This window comes from Rhinolophus ferrumequinum, chromosome 10 (assembly GCF_004115265.2).
Source record: "Rhinolophus ferrumequinum isolate MPI-CBG mRhiFer1 chromosome 10, mRhiFer1_v1.p, whole genome shotgun sequence".
In the NCBI taxonomy this organism is placed as follows: Eukaryota; Metazoa; Chordata; class Mammalia; order Chiroptera; family Rhinolophidae; genus Rhinolophus; species Rhinolophus ferrumequinum.
Genome location: NC_046293.1, coordinates 89,773,676 through 89,796,746, shown reverse-complemented (window position 1 = coordinate 89,796,746; position 23,071 = coordinate 89,773,676). Strand labels below are relative to the sequence as shown.

At 44.0% G+C, this 23,071-nt stretch overlaps 1 protein-coding gene across 1 annotated transcript in view; it reads left to right on the top strand.

Annotated features, from left to right (window-relative positions):
* Nucleotides 1-23,071, top strand: part of CACNA2D4 (calcium voltage-gated channel auxiliary subunit alpha2delta 4) — a 134,229-nt gene that overhangs the window by 69,756 nt on the left and 41,402 nt on the right. The window contains exons 21-27 of the mRNA XM_033117701.1: nucleotides 293-360; nucleotides 2,568-2,613; nucleotides 2,706-2,803; nucleotides 4,336-4,429; nucleotides 16,304-16,399; nucleotides 18,385-18,512; nucleotides 21,505-21,585. Of these exons, the coding sequence (XP_032973592.1) occupies nucleotides 293-360; nucleotides 2,568-2,613; nucleotides 2,706-2,803; nucleotides 4,336-4,429; nucleotides 16,304-16,399; nucleotides 18,385-18,512; nucleotides 21,505-21,585 (611 nt within the window). The remainder of the gene's footprint in view (nucleotides 1-292; nucleotides 361-2,567; nucleotides 2,614-2,705; nucleotides 2,804-4,335; nucleotides 4,430-16,303; nucleotides 16,400-18,384; nucleotides 18,513-21,504; nucleotides 21,586-23,071) is intronic.

Below are 23,071 nucleotides of genomic sequence, written 5' to 3'. Positions count from 1 at the left end.
TCCCTGAGAGGTTCGGGATGCATCTTGATTAAAATGGGAGCTGAGGGGAAACTTTGGCTTGTAGAATTTCCAGGGCCCTTCTCAGGAAGAAAGGCTGATGAGAAACTAGAAGTGCTGCCTTGGTTCTCGAGGGGACAACCTGTGAGGCCAGCAGCACAAAGGGGCTTGGCATGCATAGCCCTCCTCGTGGGCCTGGAGCACTGATAACCGGAGTTGGTGAAGGACAGACGTGGGCTGGGGTGTTGACTTGCACTGGCTGCTGGAGAACGTGGGTTCTCTGCTCTCCCCACAGTCTGGGAGTGGTGCTGTCCCAGGGCCATGGAGAACACATCCTCCTGGGAAACACTTCTGTGGAAGAAGGTGGGTCGGCGGCAAGTACTGATGGACAGTTTAGAGGGGGAAAGTGGTGCTCCTTTTCCAGGGGTATGCTGAGCAGGGCCAGCCCCGGGCAGAGATGGTGGGAGAGCCTCCAGGTCGCAGGCTTGAGAGCAGCCTCTCAGAGCAGGGCTGCCTGGTGAGGGGGGGGTCTGTGTCCCGGGCACCAGGAGTGTGAGGGACCGGCCAGTCAGCCATCAAACTGACAGAGCCTCACTGAGCATTGTCAGCTTCTGGGTGGCTTGGTGTGTCTCGGAACAGCGGAATTTCACCTGTCAGAGGACTACACAGAAGGCACGAGAAAGGAGGCGGGAAGACTACGGGAGCAGGTCTGTAGCAGTCTGCTCGGGCTGCTGTAACAAAGGACCACAAATTGGTGGCTTAAACAACAGAAACCTCTTCTCCCACAGTTCCCCAGCGCCTCTAGGGCAGGACCCCTTCCACTAATTCTAGCTCCTGCTGGCCCCAGGCTGCCTTAGCTGGCCCTGCAGCTCTTCTGTCTGCCTCCGTCATTACACGTGTCCCCTTGTGTGTCTCTGCTTTCCCTCCTTGGGCGTCTTGGGTTAGGCCCACCCTAATGACCTCATCTTAAGTTGGTTACATCTGCGGAGACCCTATTTCCATATCAGGTCACATTCACAGATACTGAGGGTTAACACATCAATATATCTTTTGTGAGGACACAGTTCAGCCCATGACAGGAAGCTTATAGGAAATGAACCTGAGAGGAGTTGCGGGAAATGGTGGGGGAGGCTAGGAGAGAAGGTCCCACCCTCCGTAACCACACCTGCTCGTGTTGCAGCGGCCTGAGCACCCTGAGAGAACAGAACCTCTGCCCAGGACTCAGGGATACCTCAGGAAGTGCTTGGAAGCTGTGTTCACAATTCTGTGGCAAGCCCACATTCTGTCCATTCCGCCTTTACCATCCCTTGAATGTATCTCATCTCCCTGTCTCTGCCACCGCTCTAGTGATTGTCACCTCTCCTGGATAAGCACAGCAGCCTCTTCCTTTTTCTGAACTTCTTTTTGCCAGAAGGATCTTTCTAGAAATGCCAAATCAGATCGTGTCACTGCTAAAGGACCTTCAATGTCCTTCTGCTTTTTTTTTCATTTCTCCACACGCTAATCTCCAAGTTCTTCCCAAGTGCCACACTCTACCCTGAAATGCTATCCTCTCCAGCCTCCCCCCCCTTATGCCAGCTAACTTGGACCCACTCTTGAGGTCCCGGTTTTGATGTCACTTTTCTGGGAGCTATCCCTGGCAGACCGCTCTCCCTGACCCAGGCTGGGCTAGATGACTCCTTACGTGTTCCCCTGTGACCCTCGCATTCGCCCTTTCACAGCATGTGTCCAAAACGTTGGCATGCTCTCCTTCCCTATTTTCCACTGGTCCCAAAACAAACTCCTTAGGCCTCCAAGGTGTCTTCCTCCTTCTGATACTTTTCTTCCCTACCCAGATATTCCTAGGTTCATTACTGCAGCGAACAGAGGGAGCTACCCCTCCCCCACTCCTGCGGGTGAGCCTGGCCAGTGATCCAGGGGCTTGGAATCATGGACTCTACTAGGCTTACTGGCTTGCGGTAGAGAAAGGAGCGGCACCTGTTAGCTACTTACCTTGTGTCTGTGTCAGTCCAGTACCCCTTTTAGTGACACCACAGGTGCCCCCCAGGCATTTCCATCATCCTTTCCTTCAATTTAATAAACCTATTTATGTTTGAGCACTGAGTAACTGCTCAGGAGGGCATTTTTTCATTTATTCATTCAATCAACAAACTTGTACTGAGCCCATGGTCATTGCAGGTGCTATGCTGGGCACGAGGCTACAGACATTACAAAAAACAGACATGCTCATCTCTGGGCTCATCATTTGACTGGCCATTTAGCTCAGTTGGGTACAATGAAGCTGAAATCACAAGTTTCAAAGTATTAGCTCCTTTGAGGGAGACCCTAAAACGACATGAGGCAATGGGGAGAAAGAGCATTTCAGGAAGTGGGGGCAACACAGACAAAGCACAGTCTGTGCAATCCCAGCCCCATCCTATGGCTGAGCGCCTAGTCTGAGCTGCGAACCAGGAAGAAGAAACCCAGCCCTTCCCCGAAGAAGCTTCTTGGCAGTTATTTCTAAACCGTCAGGTGCACATCCTCACACCAGTGCATGAGCACGTCGTACTGAGTGTGAGCTCTGGTTTCAGGCCTGCACGACCTCCTCCACCCGGATCTGACCCTGGCCAGAGACTGGTAAGTGGGAAAGTCACCGCACACGAGGAGGAGAGAGTGGGAGGGAGAATGGCAGAATTGTTTAAGGAGATGTGGATTCCCCTCGTTTCCAGGATCTACTGCATCACGGATATCGATCCTGCCCACCGAAAGCTCAGCCAGCTGGAGGCCATGGTCCGCTTCCTGACAGGGGAGGACCCAGACCTGAAGTGTACGTACTCTCTGCCCCGTCAGGGCTCTCCCTCTGGGACCCCACAGCTCAGGACTTTGCAGGCAGGGTGGGCTGGGGGTGGGGAGTTGCCCAGTAGCTCTGTCCCGGGAACTCACTGATGGCTTAGGGAGAACAGAGAGATTTCCTGGCAGAGCCAGGCTCCCTATGGGGCCAAGCTGGTGAGTGTTTCTGGAACTGTGACATATGAGCATATCCCCATGTCAAAGACCGGGATCTCTGTAAGCCTCTTTACAAGAGCACCGTTAAGGTTCTGAAGGGACCCTCACACAGTGTGAAGACGTCAGCCTACGCATCTGATCTGTCCCTACCACCACCGAGCAGCGAGGCCCCTGGGCCAGCAGCTGACGCTCTGTACTCCCAAGTCCTCTATTCTGCAGAGAGCGTATTCTGCAGGACTCTTACAGCCTGTGGTCTCTGATCGTTTTCTAACACTTGGTTCACAGACTAACTTTAAATTCCCCTTCACTAATGCAACTGGTGAAACCATGGGGGCACACCCTCAGCGTGGTCCTTCTTCCTCTTGGAAGAAGAAGCAGGTCACTTTGTCACATAAGTGTCACCCACAAGAGAGGACTCCACTTCCTATGCGGGCCCAACATTCATTCCATGAATAAATCTACTGAGCATGTGCTCTGTGCCAGGCCTGAAGCTACAGAGATGACCCAGACAGGTCAGGCCCTTGCTGCCATGGAGCTTGAGATCTAGTGGAGAAACCACACGATAAAGAAACAAACATGTATGTGTAGATGTAAGTTATCGCACCCAGTGGTTAGTGCCATGTATAGGGTGCTGTATGGGGCGGGGGAAATGGGATCTGCTTTAAACAGCTGGTCAGGGAAGGCCTCTGTCAGGCATATCATTTACCACCCAAATGGCTTCATGCGTATGAAATCTTCTCTGGGGGTGATGAAAACGTGGAACTAGACAGAGGTGAGTGATGGCTGCACATCATTGTGAAGGAATGAAATGCCACTGAATTGTGTACTTTAAACTGGTTGGTTTTATGTTATGTGAATTTCACCTCATTAAACTAAATAAATAGTTTAGGGAGAGAGGAAGAACGAGCCACCCATGCAAAGAGTGGGGAAAAGAACACCTAGGCCATTTGAACAGCATATGCAGAGACTCCCAGCCAAGTTCAAATTCACAGAACTGGCACAAGGCCAGTGTGTTGAGCGGTTAGAGTGGAGATGGAGAGGCAAGCTGGACACAGACCGAGGTCTGACATCGCCGAGGGAGCCTCCGAATTTCACAGAACACTAGAACTGGAAAGAGGCTTGGAAATCATTTAGTTCTCCTCCCATGTTGTTTGGGGTTGAGGACATGAAGGCTGGAAGAGGTGGGGTGACCTCCTCAAACTCATGTACCTGGTTTTCCATGCTCCACACATGATGTATTTATGAGGCACATCTTGATCCCTGAAGTTCAGGGTTCCTCAAAAAGGGCAGATGAGCTGTATTCATAATCACGGGGGAAATAAGTGGATTGTCTCCTCTGCTTTTTGCGCCCAGGTGACGAGGAGCTGGTGCGGGAGGTGCTGTTTGACGCAGTGGTGACGGCGCCCATGGAAGCCTACTGGACAGCGCTGGTTCTCAACAGCTCTGAGTACGTACCTGCTGGGGTGGAGGGCTCCCGCAAGGGAAAAAGTTCTGGCGCCTGGCATTCCCTTGGCTGAGTCAGGGTCCCTCCCACTCGTCCACTGGCAGCTCAGGAGACCACCCACGTCCTTTGGCCTAAGATGAACGGTGATGAGGGTGGGAAGACGTGGGGGAATGAGAACGCTCTTCACACAGCCCCAGTTAAAGCAGGGGCTTGGCGAAGCTTCCACACACAGCATGTCTTGCCGTCCTCCCTTCTCTCACCCCAAGCAGATCAGTGCCTTGTTTCCAGCAGGTGATGTCAAGGTACCATGAAGTACAAATTTGACCTCGGTATGTCCCAGAGCCTGAGGTTTTCTCAGTCCCTTTCCTGATATTTACCTGGTGCTGTTGTGTTTAGTAGACAGGTGGACAGAAGAGATAAAAGGCGAGTGCACGCGAGAGAGTGTTGGGAGGGTGTGAGATGTTGATGAGGTTAAGAATGCAGTGGGCCACTTTGTTCCTGAATAAGAGGACTTAGCATCAACACCATGAAGATGTCAAACCTCCCTTAGACACTTGATAAATTAACTAATGCTACTTAGGTTGGTGCAAAAGTAATTGCGGTTTTTGCTATTATTTTTAACCTTTTAAACCGCAATTACTTTCGCACCAACCTAATATTTTAATGAAAACACCAACAGAATTTTACAGGAACAATGAAGAATGCTGTGCATAGTGTGCTACCATTTCTGTATAAAGAAGGAAAAACATAGTACATATGTGTGCATATATATAAAGTATATATGGAAGGCTATATAGGAAAAGTTCGCATTGGTTGCTTCTGATTAAAAAAATGGGCAACTGAAACAGAAATGGAAGGGATATTTTCATTATATAACTTCTTGGTACAGTTTCGAACCATGTGAATGTGTTACCTAGACAAAATTAAATAAACTAAAGAACAGAAAAGAGCGCCGTGGGCCAGGCGCTGGTCTTAGTACCTGGTGTCCATTAACCCACTGAGCCTCACACCCACCCTCTGACCATTATAGGTGCCATCACTGTTCCCACTTTACAGATGAGGAAACCAAGGCAGAGTGGCATCAGCAACTTGCTCAAGGTCGTATGCCTTACAAGTGGTGGAGCAGGACTCAACACCAGGCCACCTGGTTCTGGGGTCTAGAATCTTAGCCCCTGCACTGTCCTGCCCCACGGAGGGGCTGGATCTCTAGGTTGGAAAGAAGGCGCACGACCTTAATCTTTCCAAATTCAGAGATTAGCCAAAGACTTTTTCATGTTGAGAAACATCGAGGAGCAAATATTCTTACCAACGGTGTGTATCAGAAAAGATAACTTGGGAAACTAACATAGATAGCATATTAATAAAACTAAGGGGGAAAATCATATCGTCACATATAGATGCAGAAAAGATATTTGAATAAATATTAATATCCATTCATGATTTTTTTAAAAACCACTCAATAAAATTAAAATTAAAATTGACTGAAGCCTGAAAGTTAACATCTGAATGGGCTAGAGGCCCCGTCAGTAAAGACAGAAACAAGACACGCAGGCCCAGCCTCCCTCCTACTATTCCACAAGGTTAGAAGGTGTTCACTGGTATACAGTTAGGTGAGGGATGCACCCAGAAGCAATGAGGAGTGCAAAAGAAGATGTAAGTGATCTCTGTTTAAGAAGATGATATGTTTATATGCCTGGAAACTCCAAAAGAATTAACAGGAAAACTGCTATACACAATAAGAGAATTTAGTAGAGTAGCAGTTTATAATATGAACATTCAAAAATTAATAATCTTTCTCTATACAAATAAAAACCAGATATGAGATATGATGTGAGAAGGCCTATTTAGGAGTGCTAAATATAAAGTATAATAAAATACCTAAGCATAACCTATAAGAAATGTCCCAAAACTTGCATAAAGAAAGTTATAAAACAATCCTGAAAGACACAAAAGTAAACTTGAACAAAGGGGAAAAATTTTCAGTGTTTTTGGATAGGAAGACTCAACATCACAAAGATATTAATCCTCTCTAAGTTAATTTATAAATTTAATGCAATCCCAATAAAAATGCCATAAGTATTTTTCTATATCCAGATAAATTGATTATCAAGTTTATTTGGAAGAACAGGAAAGAATAGTCAGGAAATCCCTGAAAAAGAAAAGGAACAAAGAAAGGTTGGTCCTACCAACATATTAAGACATATTACAAAATCTCTACAACTTACAAAGTGTGGTATTGACATATGAATAGACAGGTAAACCAAGGGAACAGAATAGAAAATTCACAAATTTACCTAAATGCATGTGGAAATTTAGTATATTACAAAGACATCATGTCAAGTCAGTGAGGGGAAATGGACTTTTCAATAACTGGTTTGAGAGCCATATGGAGAATGATAAAATTGTATTCTTTTTCACATCAGTGGATAACATCCAAATGACTCAGAGATTTAAATGTAAAAAAAAAAAATGAAACCATATAAGTACTAAAAGAAAACATGAGCCAAGTGCTCTAAAATGTAGAGTGGGGAAACCTTTCCCAATGATGACTCAAAATTCAGAAGCAATAAGGGAATGACTAGTAAATTTAACAACATAAAAATGTTCATTTGGCAAAAATAAAAATATGAGCAAGATGAAAAGAGAAATAACAAACCATAAAAATGTTTGTAACTGGTAAAACAAATAAAAGGTTACAATCCCTATATTATGTATTTGTAATACATAAAGAGCTTCAAAAATATAGAAGTAAAAGACTAACCACTTTATAGGGAAAATGGCCAAGAGATATGGACAGAGAATACATGCAAATAGTCCTTAAATATATGAAAAAATTCTCAATCTAGCTCAATAATAAAAGGAATGCAAATTCAAACTGTACTGAGATCATTTTTGTCACTTATGAGACTGTGAGCAACGCTGTGGGAAATCAGGCATTCGTGTATATTGTTGGTGAGAATACAAAATGTTTCAAAACCTATGGAGGGGAATTTAACAATATTTAACAAAATTACATATATCTTTATACTTTGACCTGGCAATCCCACTTCTAGGAATGTATCCCAAAGATATACCAATAAAAATACAAAAAAAAAGATATACACATGAGCTATTTATTACAGCACAATTTATAACAATAAAAGATTGGAAATAACCTAAATATCCATCAGTAAAAGCCTAGTTAAACAAACCATGGTAGATCCACATAATGGAACACTATGTAGCTGTTAAAAATGAGAAATATCTCACAGCAGTCAGACAAGAAAAAAATTAAAAGGCATCCAAATTGGAAAGAAAGAAGTAAAACTGTCATTATTTGCAGATGACATGATACTATATAGAGAGAACCCTTAAGATTCCACAAAAAAACTATTGGAATTAATGAATTCAGTAAAGTTGCAGGATACAAAATTAATATTTATAAATTTGTTGCACTTTATACCTCAATAACAAACTATCAGAAAGAGAAATTAAGAAAACAATCCCATTTACATTTGCATCAGAAAGAATAAAATACCTAGGAATAAATTTAACCAAGGAGGTAAAAGACCTGTACTCAGAAAACTATAAGACATTGCTTTAAAAAAACTTGAAGAAGACACAAATAAAAAGAAGGATATACCATGCTCATGGATAGGAAGAATTAATATTGTTAAATGTCCATATTACTCAAAGCAATCTATAGATTCAATGCAATTCCTATCAAAATATCAAAACTAAAACAAATAATTCTAAAATTTACTATGGAACTGTAAAAGGCCCTGAATAGCCAAAGCAATCTTGAGAAAGAAGAACAAAATTGGAGGTATCATACCACTTGATATCAAACCTATAGTAACCAAAACTGCATGGTACTGGCATAAAAACAGATGCATAGATCAATGAAACAGAATAGAGAGCCCAGAAACAAACGCACACATATGGTTTATTAATCAATGACAAAGGAGGCAAGAATATACAAGGGAGGTAAAGACACTTTCTTCAATAAATAGTTGGGAAATCTACACAGATACATGCCAAAAAAAATGAAACTGAACTTCTTTCTTACATCATATACAAAAATAAACTCAAAATGGATTAAAGACTTAAATGTAAGACTTGAAACCATAAAATTCCTAGAAGAAACATAGGCACTCTTTGACATCACTCTTAGCAATAGTTTTTAAATATGTCTCCTACAGCAAAGACAATAAAAGCAAAAATAAATGAATAGTACTTAACATCAAATTTAAAAGCTTTTGTGCCACAAAGGGAACCACCAACAAAAAGGCAACTTACTGAATGGGAGAAGATATCTGCAAATGATATATGCATTAAGGAGTTAATATCCAAAATTTATAAAGAACTCATACAGCTTAACATCAAAAACAAAAAATCCAATTTAATTTAAAAACGGGCAGAGGACATAAATTTCTCCAAAGAGGTTATACAGATGGCCAACAGACATATGAAAAGATGCTCAACATCACTAATCATCAGAGAAATGCAAATTAAAACTACAATGAGATGTCATTTCACACCTGTCAAAATGGCTATTATCAATAAATCAACAAACAACAAGTGATGGGTGAGGATGTGAAGAAAAGGGAACCCTTGTGCACTGCTGTTAGGATTGTAAATTGGTGCAGCCACTGTGGAAAACAGTATGGAGGTTCCTCAAAAAATTAAAAATAAACCATGCAATTCCACTTCTGGGTATTTATCCAAAGAAATTGAAAACACTAATTCGAAAAGATACATGCATCTCTATGTTTATTGCAGCATTGTTTACAATAGCCAAGATATGGAAGCAATCTAGGTGTCCATCGATAGAAGAATGAATAAAGATGTGGTACATAGGTATATACAACGGAATGTTAATCATTAAAAAAGAATAAAATCTTGTTATTTGTGACAATATGGATGGACCTAGAGGATATTATGCTAAGTGAAATAAATCAGACAGTAAAATCATGATTTTATTTAATGTGAAACCTAAAAAACAAAATAAATGAATAAACAAAACAGAAATAAACTCATAGATACAGAGAACAAACTGATGGTTGCCAGATGAGAAGGAGGTTGGGGGGGGGGACAGGCAAAATAGGTGAAAGGGATTAAGAAGTACAAATTGCCAGTTATAAAAATAGTCACAGGGATGTAAAGTACAGCACAGGGAATATAGTCAATAATATTGTAGTAACTATATGTGGTGCCAGGTGAGTACAAGACTTATGGTGATCACTTCAGAAGTATATAACCGTCTAATCACTATGTTGTACATCTGAAACTAATATAATATAATATGTCAACTATAATTGAATAATAAATTAAAAGTAAATGTTTGAGTGAAAACAAAATGAGAACTATCTCCATATACTGCTATGGAATGATCTCAGCAATGGAGAAGTCTATATAACACCTCCACCCCCGTTTATCTAAAAAGAGGAGATGCAAATATATTTCATACATATGTGTGTATATATTTCATTCCTTATATTTCATTCCATATATGTACATATTACATATATGTATGTGTGTGTATGTGTGTGTGTGTGTGTCACATTGGAAAGTTCGCAAACTTAATCATCCAACTTTTTGTATATACATATTTTAATGGAACAATAGACAAACAAAAACAAAGGATACTTATACAAAGAGTGAAAGAACAGGGAGATGGAAACAGACAGATTCTTCCGAATATGGCTTATTTTGCATATTTGACTTTGGAGCCATATTAATGCTTTATGTCATTATAAAACAAAATTAAATTTTAAAATATAAGCTCTAAAAAATGAAAGCAGTGCAGTGATCAGGCATCTACATCATCCCTGAGGGGGTCTCCCTAATGAGACACGTGTCCATCAGATACCCTACAAAATCTTTACAACATTATTGATTACATTCCCCAAATTAACTTTCATAACCCCGTGGCCATCTTGGGGTTACTGACTGTGCTTTCTAATCTCCTCACCTTCCGCCTTATCCCCACCCCCTGCCCCCATCTAGCAACCCTCAGTTGTTCCTCTATGTCTCTGAGACTGTTTCTAATTAGTTCATTCATTTATTCTTTTCTTTAGGTTCCACATATAAGTGAGAGCATATGGTATTTGTCTTTCTCTGACTTATTTCACTTAACATAATGTGATCACTGCACTGTACACCTGAAGCTGAAGCTGAACAATAATGAATGTCAACTACAATTTTATATGTATATATAGTTACAAGAAGTGGAGTGCAGCGTTAGGAATAGAGGCGGTGGAAATGTAATGGCTGTGTGCGATGTCAGAGAGGTAGTAGATGGGGGAGGGGGTTTACCACTGTGTGAGGGGGGATATAAATGATAAATGTTTAACTATTACATTGTTTTATACGCCTGAAACTAATAAAAAAAATGAAAGCAAGTGAGGTAAATAAACTTAGCTGTTCATGAAATAGCCACACATAGGTGAATTCTTTCAAGGGATTTGAAAACACAGAACTGTAAAAAACAAATAAATAAAATCTTAAACTGTTCAATAACCACACTGCTAAAAACAATACTGACACTGTTATTCTCAAACTATGTCGATTGATAGAGCAAACAGTATTATGCTAATGTGATTAGTAACCAATATTTTCAGCAATAAAGAAAAGAGATGCATATTTTTTAAATCAAAGAAGTTAAGTTTAAATGTAATGCTAAAAAGGAATTGGAAATGTCAGTGAGCTCATGATGTATTTTCTCTGAAAGAAACACAAAGAATATCCTAGCTCTGTCCACTGAAAGGACCAACCTCAGTGAGCCCCTCAGATCTAGATTATGGACAGTCAATGTCCACATTAAAAAGTCCTCATTAAAATGAGTGAGTGGTTCTTGGAGAAATATTTGATTCCAGGAAAAGGGCAGAAAATGTACAAAATGAGCTGGAAGCATCTTGTCATACCAGGAGGCAATAAGTTACTGAAGACTAATGAGGTTGTGCCCACAGAACCCCAGAGACAACCTGAAGAGGCTCTCACTGACCCAAAGATGGGACAGTTAGAGCAGCAAGAATAATAACAACTACAATGGATTAAAACACATTAAATATGTTTAAAATCCTATGTTCATAATGATACTGAAAAAAATGACTTTATTAGTCATCTTTGGAAGATGTTAGGAAACAAACTCATTCTGAAAACTGGTAAATAAACAGACTCAATTACTTATCCTGCCTCTCCTGTACAAATTATACCTCAGGATAACCAAACATTGATGAGGAGAAAGTTTTCTTTATTCAGGTATTTCAGGTGAAAATAAAATAAGGAAGGACTATCCCTATTTTGCAACCTCTAGTCAATCAGATAGTGTGTGCGTCTTGATGAAGAACACACCACCTGCGAAAACTTAAACCAGAATCAAATCTGGCCTTGAGGTCTAATTGCTAGTTTTTAAGAAATATAGCGACAAGAGAGAATGCTAAATAACACCACAGCATTGCAATCAGCCAAATCCAGAATGTGAGAAATTCTACAAATGACCTAGTTCAGCAAATTAACTGCAAGGAAAAGAAGAGAGAAAAAGTTTAGAGGCTAAAGATGACTGCTAATAGGTACGGGCTTTCTTTGGGGGATGATGAAAATGTGCTACAATTGACTGTGGCGATGGTTCCACAATCTGAATATGCTATAAGCCATTTACTAATTGTACACTTTAAATGGATGAATTGTATGGTCCATGAATCAGAGTTTAATAAGTAAATAAATAACATATATATATATATATATATATATATATATATATATATATATGAAAAAGAGAAGAAACATATCAACCATGGACCCTAGTCCGATTCTGATTTAAACAAACTTAAAAATATTCATTGGATTATTTGATAACATTAAAGAATTGTGAAGGTTTTTTAGATGTGATAATGATATTGAGGGTTTTTTCATTCCTTATATTTTAATGATAGAAATTAAAATGTTTACCAATGAAATCATATATGGGATTTGCTTTAAAACAATTTAATTGAGAGGCTGGGAGGCTGTAGAAGAAACAAGATTGGTATGGGTTGGTAATTGTTGAAACTGAGTTATAGATGCAGTAGTCTCATTAGACTAGTCTTTCTACTTTTGAATAAAGAATTTCATCAGGAAGCTTTTCAGAGATAAACAGGAGCGTAGGCCCCACCCAGCCCCAGGTACTGTCAGCTGACATTGCATGGTGCAGCCTCCATCACAGAATTCCATTAGGGAAACCCCAATAGCCACACAGCTGAGCTTTGATGAGAGAAACACTTCTCCTTGTCAATGTTTTGGGTATTGGCTACCTTATACACTCACTAAAGACACCAATACAAGCACTAAGAGAAATTGGGTAATAACCTGCAATAAATTGGGCTAGGGACAGGAATATTTATAAAGTTAGAAGTGATGAAATAAAGCCGTATATGACAAGCCCACAGCTAACAGCATATTCAGCAGTAAAAACGGTGAAAAGCTAAAAGCTTTTCCTCTAAGGTCATGAACAAGACAATGATGCCCACTTTCATCATTTTTATTCAACATAGTAGAGGCAGTCCTAGCTAAAACAATTAGGCAAGGAAAGAGAGAGAGAGAGAGAAATGTAGGAAAGGAATCCAAATTGGAAAGGAAGAAGTGAAATTTACTCTATTTGCAGATGACATGTTATATATAGAAAGCTCTGAAGACTCCATTAAAAAAACTGAACTATTAATAATAAACAAATTCAGTAAAGTTACAGGATATAATATCAATGTACAAATATTAGTTGTGTTTCTGTACACTAATAAATTTTCATAAAGAGAAGTTAAGAAAACAATCCCATTTATAATTGCATCAGAGAATAAAATATCTAGGAACAAATTTAACCAAGGAGGTGAAAGTCCTGTACACTGAAAACTATAAGATGGTGAAGAAAGAAATTGAAGAAGACACAAATAAATGGAAAAATATTCCATGCCCATGGATTGGAAGAATTTATATTGTTAAAATGTCCATGCTGCCCAGAACAATATACAGATTCAATGCAATCTCTATCAAAATTCCAATGGCATTTTTCACAGAAATAGAGCAAACAATCCTAAAATTTGTATGAAACAACAAAAGACCCCAAATAGCCAAAGCAATCTTAAGAAAGGATAAAGCCAGAGGCATCACACATCCTGATTTCAAACTATATTACAAAGCTATAGTATCAAAACAGTATGATATTGGCATAAAAACAAACACATAACAGTGGAACAGAATAGAGAGCCCGGAAATAAACCCACACATATATGGTCAGTTAATTTACAACAACATATGAGCCAAGAATATACAATGGGGAAAGGATGGTCTCTTCAACAAATGATGTTGGGAAAACTGGACAGCTAGATGCAAAAGAATGAAATTTGACCACTATCTTACACCAATAACAAAAATCAACTCAAAATATATTAAAGACTGGAACATAAAACTTGAAACCATAAAACTCCTAGAAGAAACATGGGGGTAAGCTCCTTGACAACACCTTGGTAATGACTTTTTGGATTTGACACCAAAAGCAAAGGAAACTAAAGCAAAAATAAACAAGTGGAACTACATGCAACTAAAAAGCTTCTGCACTGCAAACGAAACCATCAACAAAATGAAAAGGCAACCTACTGAATGGGAGAAAATATGTACAAATCATATATCTGATACGGGGTTAATATCCAAAATAGAGCACTCACACAACTCAATAACAAAACAACAATCTGAGTGTTTTTTTCTTGAAGGGCAGATGATCTGAATAGATGTCTTTCTGAAGACCTGCAAATGGCCAGCAAGTACATGAAAAAGTTCTCAACCTCACTGATCATCAGGTTTTAGCTATCACATCAACTAATGTTGAGGTATCACCTCAAACCTGGTAGAATGTTATCAAAAAGGCAAAAGATAACAAGTGTTGACACTATTGATGGGAATGCAGATTGGTGCAGCCACTGTGGAAAACAGCATGGAGGTTTCTCAAAAAATTAAAAATAGAACTACGTTATGACCCAGCAATCCCGCTTTTTGGTATATGGCAAAAAGAGACAAAAGTAGAATATCGAAGACATTATCTGCAGCCCCATGTTCACTGAAGCATCACTCACAAGAGCCAAGATATGGAAACAACATGTCATCAACGGATGAACGGTTAAAGAAGATGTGGGTGAAATCTTACCATTTGCAACAACATGGATGGACCTAGAGAACATTATATTAAGTGAAATAAGTCAGACAGAGAAAGACAAATACCATATGATCTCACTTATATGTGGAATCTAAAGAAAAGAATAAATGAATGAACTAATCAGAAACAGTCTCATAGAGGAAAAACTGAGGGTTGTTATATGGGGGTGTGGGGGTAAGGGGGAAGGTGAGGGGACTAAAAAGCACAGTCAGTAACCACAAGATGGCCACGGGGTTACGAAAGTCAATTTGGGGAATGTAACCAATAATGTTGTAAAGATTGTGTAGGGTATCTGATGGACACTTGTCTCATTAGGGAGACCACCTCAGGGATGATGTACATGCCTCATCACTGCACTGTACACGTGAAGCTGAAGCTGAACAGTAATGAATGTCAGCTACAATTTTATACATATACACATATATATATCGTTACAAGAAGCGGAGTACAGCATTAGGAATAGAGACAGTGGAAATGTAATGGCTGTGTGCGATGTCAGAGGGGTAGTGTATGCGGGGAGGAGGGTTGTCACTGTGTGGGAGATATAAATGATAAATGTCTAATTATTATGTGTTTTGTGCACCTAAAACTAAAAAAAAAAAAAATGCACGAGGCCCATGTAAAAAAAAAAAAAAAAAAAGATGTGGGTTTATATGCATATACAATGGAACATTATTCAGTCGAGACAGAAAGAAATCCTGCCATTTGTAACAACAAGAATGGACCTCCTTAAGAGATTATGCTAAGTAAAATAAGCCAGATGTGTAGGATCTAAAAAAAAAAAAAAAAAAAACAGTGAAACATAAAAACAGAGAGTAGAAAAATAGTTGCTGGGGGGTGGGGCCATAGGGAGAGGTTGGTACAAGGGTACAGACTTTCAGCGATAAGACGAATAAGGCCTGAGGATCTAACGTACAACATGGTGACAAGAGCGATAACACTGAATTGTATAATTGAAATTTGCTAAGAGAGTAGAACTTAAATGTTCTCACACACACAAACAGATCAATATGTGAGGCGATGGGTGTGTTAATTAACTAGATTGGGGGATCCTTTCACAATGCATATGTGTATCAAATCACCACAATGTACACTTTAAATACCTTATAATTCTACGTCAATTATACCTCAATACAATTTTTTGAAATGCAAAAAAACGAGGTAATGACGGCCACCTGGTGCACCTACATAATCGAGTGGCTTTGAGACTCCAGCTAGCTGATGGATTTTTTTCAAATCTCATTGTGAAGGTTATGAAGCCCACCAGGACTTCCCTCAGGTGGCTGTAGACAGTGTCTGCTCCTCCTCCTTTTCCATGTCATAGTAAGGTAGACACGTGAAAGGGCTTTGAAACTGTGGGTGCTGCGTACGCATTGGTCAGGAGAAGTTACTATTCCTTAGGTCCCAGGACAAAATCTCTTTTCCTGAGTCACTGTCTCTTCCAGAGCCAATTCCTCCAAAAGCTGAACAGACAAATTAGGAACTAGATTTTAAAAAAGCAGACATGTAGAGGACCAAGGGACCCATTAACAAGGGGAGATGCTGCCCAGGGGAGCCAGGATGACCTGAGAAACCAGCCTGCCTGCCCTCAGCCCCACCCCAGTCGGGGCCAGGTGCCAGAAAAGTCCTTCGGGTCTTCCTGGGCTCCCTGCGGCCTCCTCCTGGACCTGCCACTGTGCTGTGTGGCGGTGACGCCTGCTCTGTCTGCCTCACAGGGACTCGGAGCGCGTGGCAGACGTGGCCTTCCTCGGCACCCGGGCCGGCCTCCTCAGGCGCAGCTTGTACGTGGGCTCCGAGAAGGTCTCTGACAAGTGAGTCCTGCCGGGTGCCAGGCGCGGGATCCCTGTACGATGCTTCTGCAGCCTGTGAGCAGGCACAGATGTGGACCCCTAGAGTGCAGGGAGGGTGGAGGGGTTGGGACTTACAGGGTCATAAAGTAACCCTTCCACCCAGGCTTAGCCCCATCCTGGAGGTGTCCCGAGAGGAGAGGGGCAAGAGAGCAGCCACGACCTTGAAGTGGGAAGGTTAATCAGAGGTTCACTTCCAGAGGGAAACCCACAAATTGTTTTCCTCCTGAGACAGGTCTGTACACAACATGCTAAATCTTCTGGCTGTGTCCCCTCTTTTGTTGACACTTTCCCCATTCCCAATGCCAGCAATTCTCAACTGGGGGCGATTTACCCCCTCCACACCTCCACCCCAGGGACATTGGGCAATGTCTGGAGATAGTTTTGGTTGTCACAGCTGGGGGAGGGGATTTGTTACTGGCATCTGGTGGGTAGAGGCCAAGGACCCGTGCACAGAACAGCCCCTATGACAATTGTCTGGCCCGGAATGCGAGTAGCGCTGAGGCTGAAAACCCTACTCCAAGCCAAGCCCGAATTGTGGGAGAAGCCTGCTACACCCAGTGTCCTCTCCACCAGGTGCTGCAGCAAAGGGAGGGTGGGAGCTCAGAGAAGGGTTTGGGGTGAGGGGGCAGGAAAGAGCCCTCTGTGTTCTGCAAACCCTGAGACTGAAATGGGCAGCAGGTGGGGGGCCACCAGGCATCTGGAGGAGAAGAACCGAGGGGCTCCTGAGCAGACTGGACCCAATGTCCTCACCTGCTCCCCACTGGCTGCTCCTCTCACTGTGGAGCGCCATGGCTGAGCTTCCCCCAGGACTTTGTGACAGATCCATGCTCGCTGGAAAGCTGAGGCTTCCTAGGAAAACAAATTAAGTTGCTCTTCCCTCTCACCAGCCCCCTCACTCCCTGAGAAGCAGAAATAGAAGGAAGCTATTCCCTCCCTTGCTCACCTATCCCATGGCCCTGTCAGAGACACAGCAAATAACTCAGATGGACTGGACTCGTGGGTGAGCTGCGGGTGCACCCTAAGGCCTTGAACAGTGTGGGAATCTTCCTCCTCAAGTTCACCACCCACTCGTACTTCCTCATCTCCTTAAACTTCACCCCAATCAGAAAATCGTACGTCTGTGTCTGTGTCAGGCTGAGGTTGGACCGGTGACCCACACCTGGCAGTGTGATGGGGAAAGCCTCTTGGCATTCCCACGCACCCTCTCTGAAAGGTTCCTAAGAATGGAAGAGGGAAATCTCATACAGGCAGAACTTCCTGGGGCATGGACCCAGCTGCCACAAACAGTGCATGTGCACTGCACAACTCCAGGGGGCTCCCTTCACCTCAACCGTGATGAGATGACAGCCCAGGAACTGTGCAACAAGGCAGGTTGGCTTCTGGAACATGTAAGCCACTCCCTTCTACCGGCTGGTGTGTGTTCAGGAACTGCAACCATAATTAGCAAGGTAAAGCTGCGCAAAAAAAAAGGAAACTCATAATGCATTCTAAAACCTAGAGGCAATGACTTTTGAAGTAACCATTTTGGGGGAATTTACACTCCTGTATTAGCTCACTGATGGAATTTACTACACAATTTCCTCACTCAGACACACTAATTAGCCAGACAAAAAGAAATTAGGCTATACCCAAAAGAAATAAATGCTGCAGACAAACAAGTGTACATAAAAATGGAAAGTATTCTTTCATAACACAGGCCCCCTACCTCTTCTCGTTACGAATGTGCCACCATCAGATGCGACAGCATTTGATTCTGGAAGTGGCAGGAATTTCTGGGGACATTGTCTGGGCAATACCAATTTAGGAGCTACTATTTTCTACCTGCAGCTCCACCAAAACGGGAATCACTGTTTTGGTCCTGCGAAGATGACTGTGTATGAAAACGGAAAAAGGGATGAACATGTTCCCAGAGGTGGGGGAGGAACCAGATCTCTCTCTCCTTGCAGGAAGTTCCTGACCCCTGAAGATGAAACCAGTGTGTTCACCATGGACCACTTCCCTCTGTGGTACCGCCAGGCCACTGAGCAACCTGCTGGCAGCTTTGTCTTCAACCTCCGTTTGACAGAGGGACCAGGTAATCCATACCCTGTGCTCCTGGGCCGGGTGGAACCAGAGCTCCCCTGTTCCAGTGCTCTTAGGGCTAGGAGCAGGCCATCCAGATCCCCGGGTTCCCCTCCTACCTTCCTCCTGACATGGGACAGCGCCTTGAGAAAGCTTACTGCGGCCTTACCACATGGCTGGTCTCTACCTTACCACATGGCTGGTCTCTACCTCTACCTTACAGGGAGTAAGCGAGTCATGGTACTTCCTGGCCAGCAGTCAAAGCTGGAGGTTAAAAATCCGTAGAATGAAGAAAAAGATTTGACCAAAAGTCAAGAAGAGTGGGATACTAGCCAAAATTCCAAGAAGGAGAATATTGGACGAGTTCATCTCTAAGATTCTTCTGTTTCTAAACATTTGAGTGTCTTTGAAAGTCCCTTAAACCCTGCAGGTGAAAGTAACCCTGTCCACCCTCTGGATGCCCTCTTCACGCTGTGCCTGAGGCCCCCTCTTGATCCTATGCCTGTTCCTCCCACTGATGTATCACCGATGTGCTTTACAAAACACTTTTCTACTCGTACACGCTTAATCTGTGCAGCCCTGTAAGATAAGTGCTGTTATTACCCTTCTTCTTACACAGGAGAATCTGAGGCTCAGAGAGGTCTGCATGTTGCCCAGGATCACACAGCTAGAGAGCCACAGAGCCAGCCTAAAACAAAGCCCAAGCTCTTACTATACTGAGTGGAAGGCAGGAAGGGGAGGGGGATAGCAGGTTTTGTCATTCCCTGTAAAAGCTCCGAGGGAGGTTAGGTCCTCAATGCCATGGTGAAGGCCCTTCCCTCACTGCCCCTCCTGAGCCACAGTCAGGCAGCTCTTCCTTCCTGGCACCATCTGCACCTCACCAAGGGCTCCCAAGGACGGGCTCCCCCAGGGTCCTGGGGGGGTTCTCTGGGATGAGGCCCTGCCCCTGCCCCCAGCCCGAGGCAACTGGCTCCCTTCTGCCAGCATTGTCACTGGGGTGTGCCTGCTAGCTGCTAGGGGAGCTTTATGTGGCGGTGAGGTAGGAGGGCGGGTGGGTGGGAACTGAGGCGCCTGGAGAAGAGAGGGAAACTGGCAACCCTAAAAGGGGACGGCTGAGTGGGGAGGCAGGAGAGCGCTCCTTCTTCACACCCTGGCTCACTGGCTTAGCTCCTACATATGCTTAGAGACACATGGACACCCCTGCACATCCCCATTCTTCCTCAAAGAAAGAAAACAATTTCATTGTAAGGGGAGGGGCCCCGCAGGAGGCAGAGGAGTTGGCTCAGGGTAGCGAGGCTTCCCTCTGCCTCCCCAGGCTGACTCCGTTGCCCTTTGCCTGGGCCTGCGGGCTGAGCTCTGCCCACACCGAGCTGTCTTTTGTCGGCGCTGGAGAAACCTGCCAGCACAGAGCAGAGTTTTGCCAGAGCCCAGGTGGCTCAGACCTGTTACTCCTGCTTCCACAGCCCACCTCTTCTTGAGCCAGGCCCTGGGCCTGGCCCCACCAGCAATTGGTAACCTGCTCATTCACCCCAGGTGCTGGGCCACGTAGCTGCTAGGTGACCAGGTGCTGAAATTCCTGAAATCCCCAGAGACCATGCCATTAGGAGCCCCACACCTCACTTGGGTGTTTCCTACTTGCCGGTGGAGCACACATACAGTGGCAGGCCTGTCCCCGAAAGCATCCTGCAGGCCAGAGAATACTGCATGGGGTCAGCCACATCCATATCTCCCAGACATTTCTGGAAGCCAGGCGAGGAAGCTGACTTCTGGGTCTACTGTGGTCCGTTGGCAAATTCCTACAATCAAAGACAACCTCACATATTGTAAGTTCCAAGAATCAGAGTAATTTTAAATTTCTGTGGGATATTTGATTGCAGCAAGGTAGGATGGGTAATCTTAGCAAAATAGCAGATACAAGAAACTAGTGGATAATTTAAGTTCCATTACAACTGACACTGTAATAACAATCTCCACACGAGATTCTCATAACCTGTTTGTTTCAACATTTGATATAATGACATTCTAAAAAGACAGCACATGATAAAATTTTGCCCCTTTCTTGGAATTTTTAGTAATGAAGCTTGACCCGTAGGCGAGAGTGTTTTGAAAAGCTAATCCAGGTCCATGGATGGATGAAAATTAAGATGTCCAAGGTCAGGGACTGGCCTGCACCACCTCAGAGCCAGAAAGCTCTGTTTTAATGTAGAGCTGAAACTGCCACCTACATTCTGTGCCTATGGTGGCCTAATTTCCTAAAAGAGGTGGAAAAGCAACTCAAGGCAAGCTCCTTGCCCTTCAGGAGTCCTGTGGTGTCCCAGAAGTATAGTAACCAGCTGCAAGTCAAGTGAAAGACATGGTGGGAAGATGGCGTGGTGGTGGCGGGGGGGGGGCCACAACGACCAGAATGCTTGTGTGCCTGGGACACGTCTGTCACCAGCAGCCTTCTGTGCCTGAGGCAGCGTCTGGCTTCTGGCTTCCTGAAGGGACTGTCAGTATCACCCTGACTCATGTGACTGATGAAGGACAATCCAGGATCAGCCACCACCAAGCCCTGGAATGCAGCCTGTCCTTCAGCTAGAAAGAGTCATTTGATGTCATGCACGTCTTCTAAGTGGAACACATGCCAAGAGGACAGTCACAGCAGGGTTCCCGAGTTCAAGTGAGACAGCGGCAAGCAGGCAGGTTTGCTGCCCTAGACAGAGCAAACTCACAGTGTCCTGGTGCCACTGATGGCACTGTATTATCCAGGTGGCCAGGGCCACAAGGTGCTTATGTGTCAGGTTCAGATCTGCACAGCAAGGGGCCAGGGCCTGGCCCTCAGGGGGTGCTTTGCCAAGACCAGTGGTTGGTGGTAACAGAGCTGTCACAACAACTTCCTGAAACACCCCCCACAGTTATTCAAGGAATGTCCTCACCGGGTATTTATACTTGTCTTCTCAGCCTACCCCAACCACTGCTCTTCACCAGCTGCTGAGAAAGTGACTTGGCAATTTTCTTTTCCCCAGGAAGTCCACGTGAGCCTGTGGTGGTAACGGTGAGCACAGCTGTAGCCGTGACAGTGGACAAGAAGACAGCCATTGCTGCAGGTAGGAGCTGCCCTTTGTGCCATTGAGGCCGGGAAGTTGTGAGTCAATGTCCAGAGTAAGGCACACAGATAGAGCAGGAGGACCCCTGCCTGTGGTCTGGGGCCACCGTCCTCAGCTGTCCATTTTCCCGGTGAAATGTGGGACTGAGGGTTGTGGAGTCTTCCCAAGCCATTTTGGTTATGAAACAGTAAAACCTTCGGTCTGAAAGAATTTATGAAGTAAGTAAAATGAAGCCCAGAATGGTTAGGAGATGTGCTGAAGTTCACACGGGACAGAGACTGCAACCCAGACCTCCTTTCCACATCTGCACGCTGCTTCCCCATCCATCACCCTGGGTAGTGTCCCTCTGATGAGAGGACGGGGCTGCGACTGAAACCCTAAATAAGAGCACATGTGTTCAGCGTGTGCCAGGCACCGGGGAGTCTGCTTCCTACGCACAGCCTCGTTCAGCCCGTAGAGTGATGCAGTGAAGTCCAGGCTTTGGGCTCCATTTTACAGATGAAGAAACTGAGACACAGAAAAGGTATTTGCCTAAAGTCTCACAGCTCATAATTAACGAAGCCTGAATTTGAACTCAGATTGCCTCCCTCTAAGGCCCAGATTTACGAACCTGTGTTGCAATGCCTCAAATGTGATGAGAGCACTCAATGACCCTCACAAGCTGCCGCTGACTTTGTGGTTTCTTGGTGCCTAAAAAAGCCCTTGGCATCTCTGCCTCGCTGCCTGAGAGCTATCAGGCCTGGGAGATGAAGCCTGCTTATCCTGGTTTCAGCTTGCATGCCTCAGACCCGTCTGTGTTCTAAAATGTTGTGCGGTCCAATGGGCACTCAAGCACCAGCCATCATACATCCGTGAGTCAGGTATATGTCCTGCTTCCCTGGGCACCACTTAGCCACACGGCAGCTGGACCGGGACGGGGCAGGCAGGATCAGTGCGCCTCCTCCCCTCAGGCTGAATTTAGGGCCCATGGCACGGAGGAGCAGGCTGGGGTCAGGCAGAGAGAGTCCGACTCCATCTTCCTGTCTCAAGGAAGGCACAGAGACGTCCTGAGTCAGGCTGCTGCACTGCTTCCTGCCCTGGGATAAGAGCTAGAGGAGAATCACTCAGTCTGACGTGGCTCAACACCTGTGCTAGGAAACATTTGCATCACAGACAGCCTTCAGGACACACCACTCCAGCATTTGGAAGGGACCCACGCCATCTTGGCTGTTTTTTTTTCCCCTTAGTCCATTGCAGGCCAAATCCAGACCCATTTCTAGGCCAAAATTTGACCGTAGACTTGTCTCCCTAAAGACCTGAGTCTGTGCCTGTCCTGCTCACTCTATGGCAGGGGCCTTCTCAGCTCCTACACACCTGAAAGTCTAGGGAAGAGAAGGGAGACAGGGTCAGGCTGCCGGCTGTGCTCTCCTGCATTCTCCAATTATTTGATATCATTTTTAACTCAGAGCTGGATTGGAGCTGTGAGGTGTTGCCATAGAAACTGTGT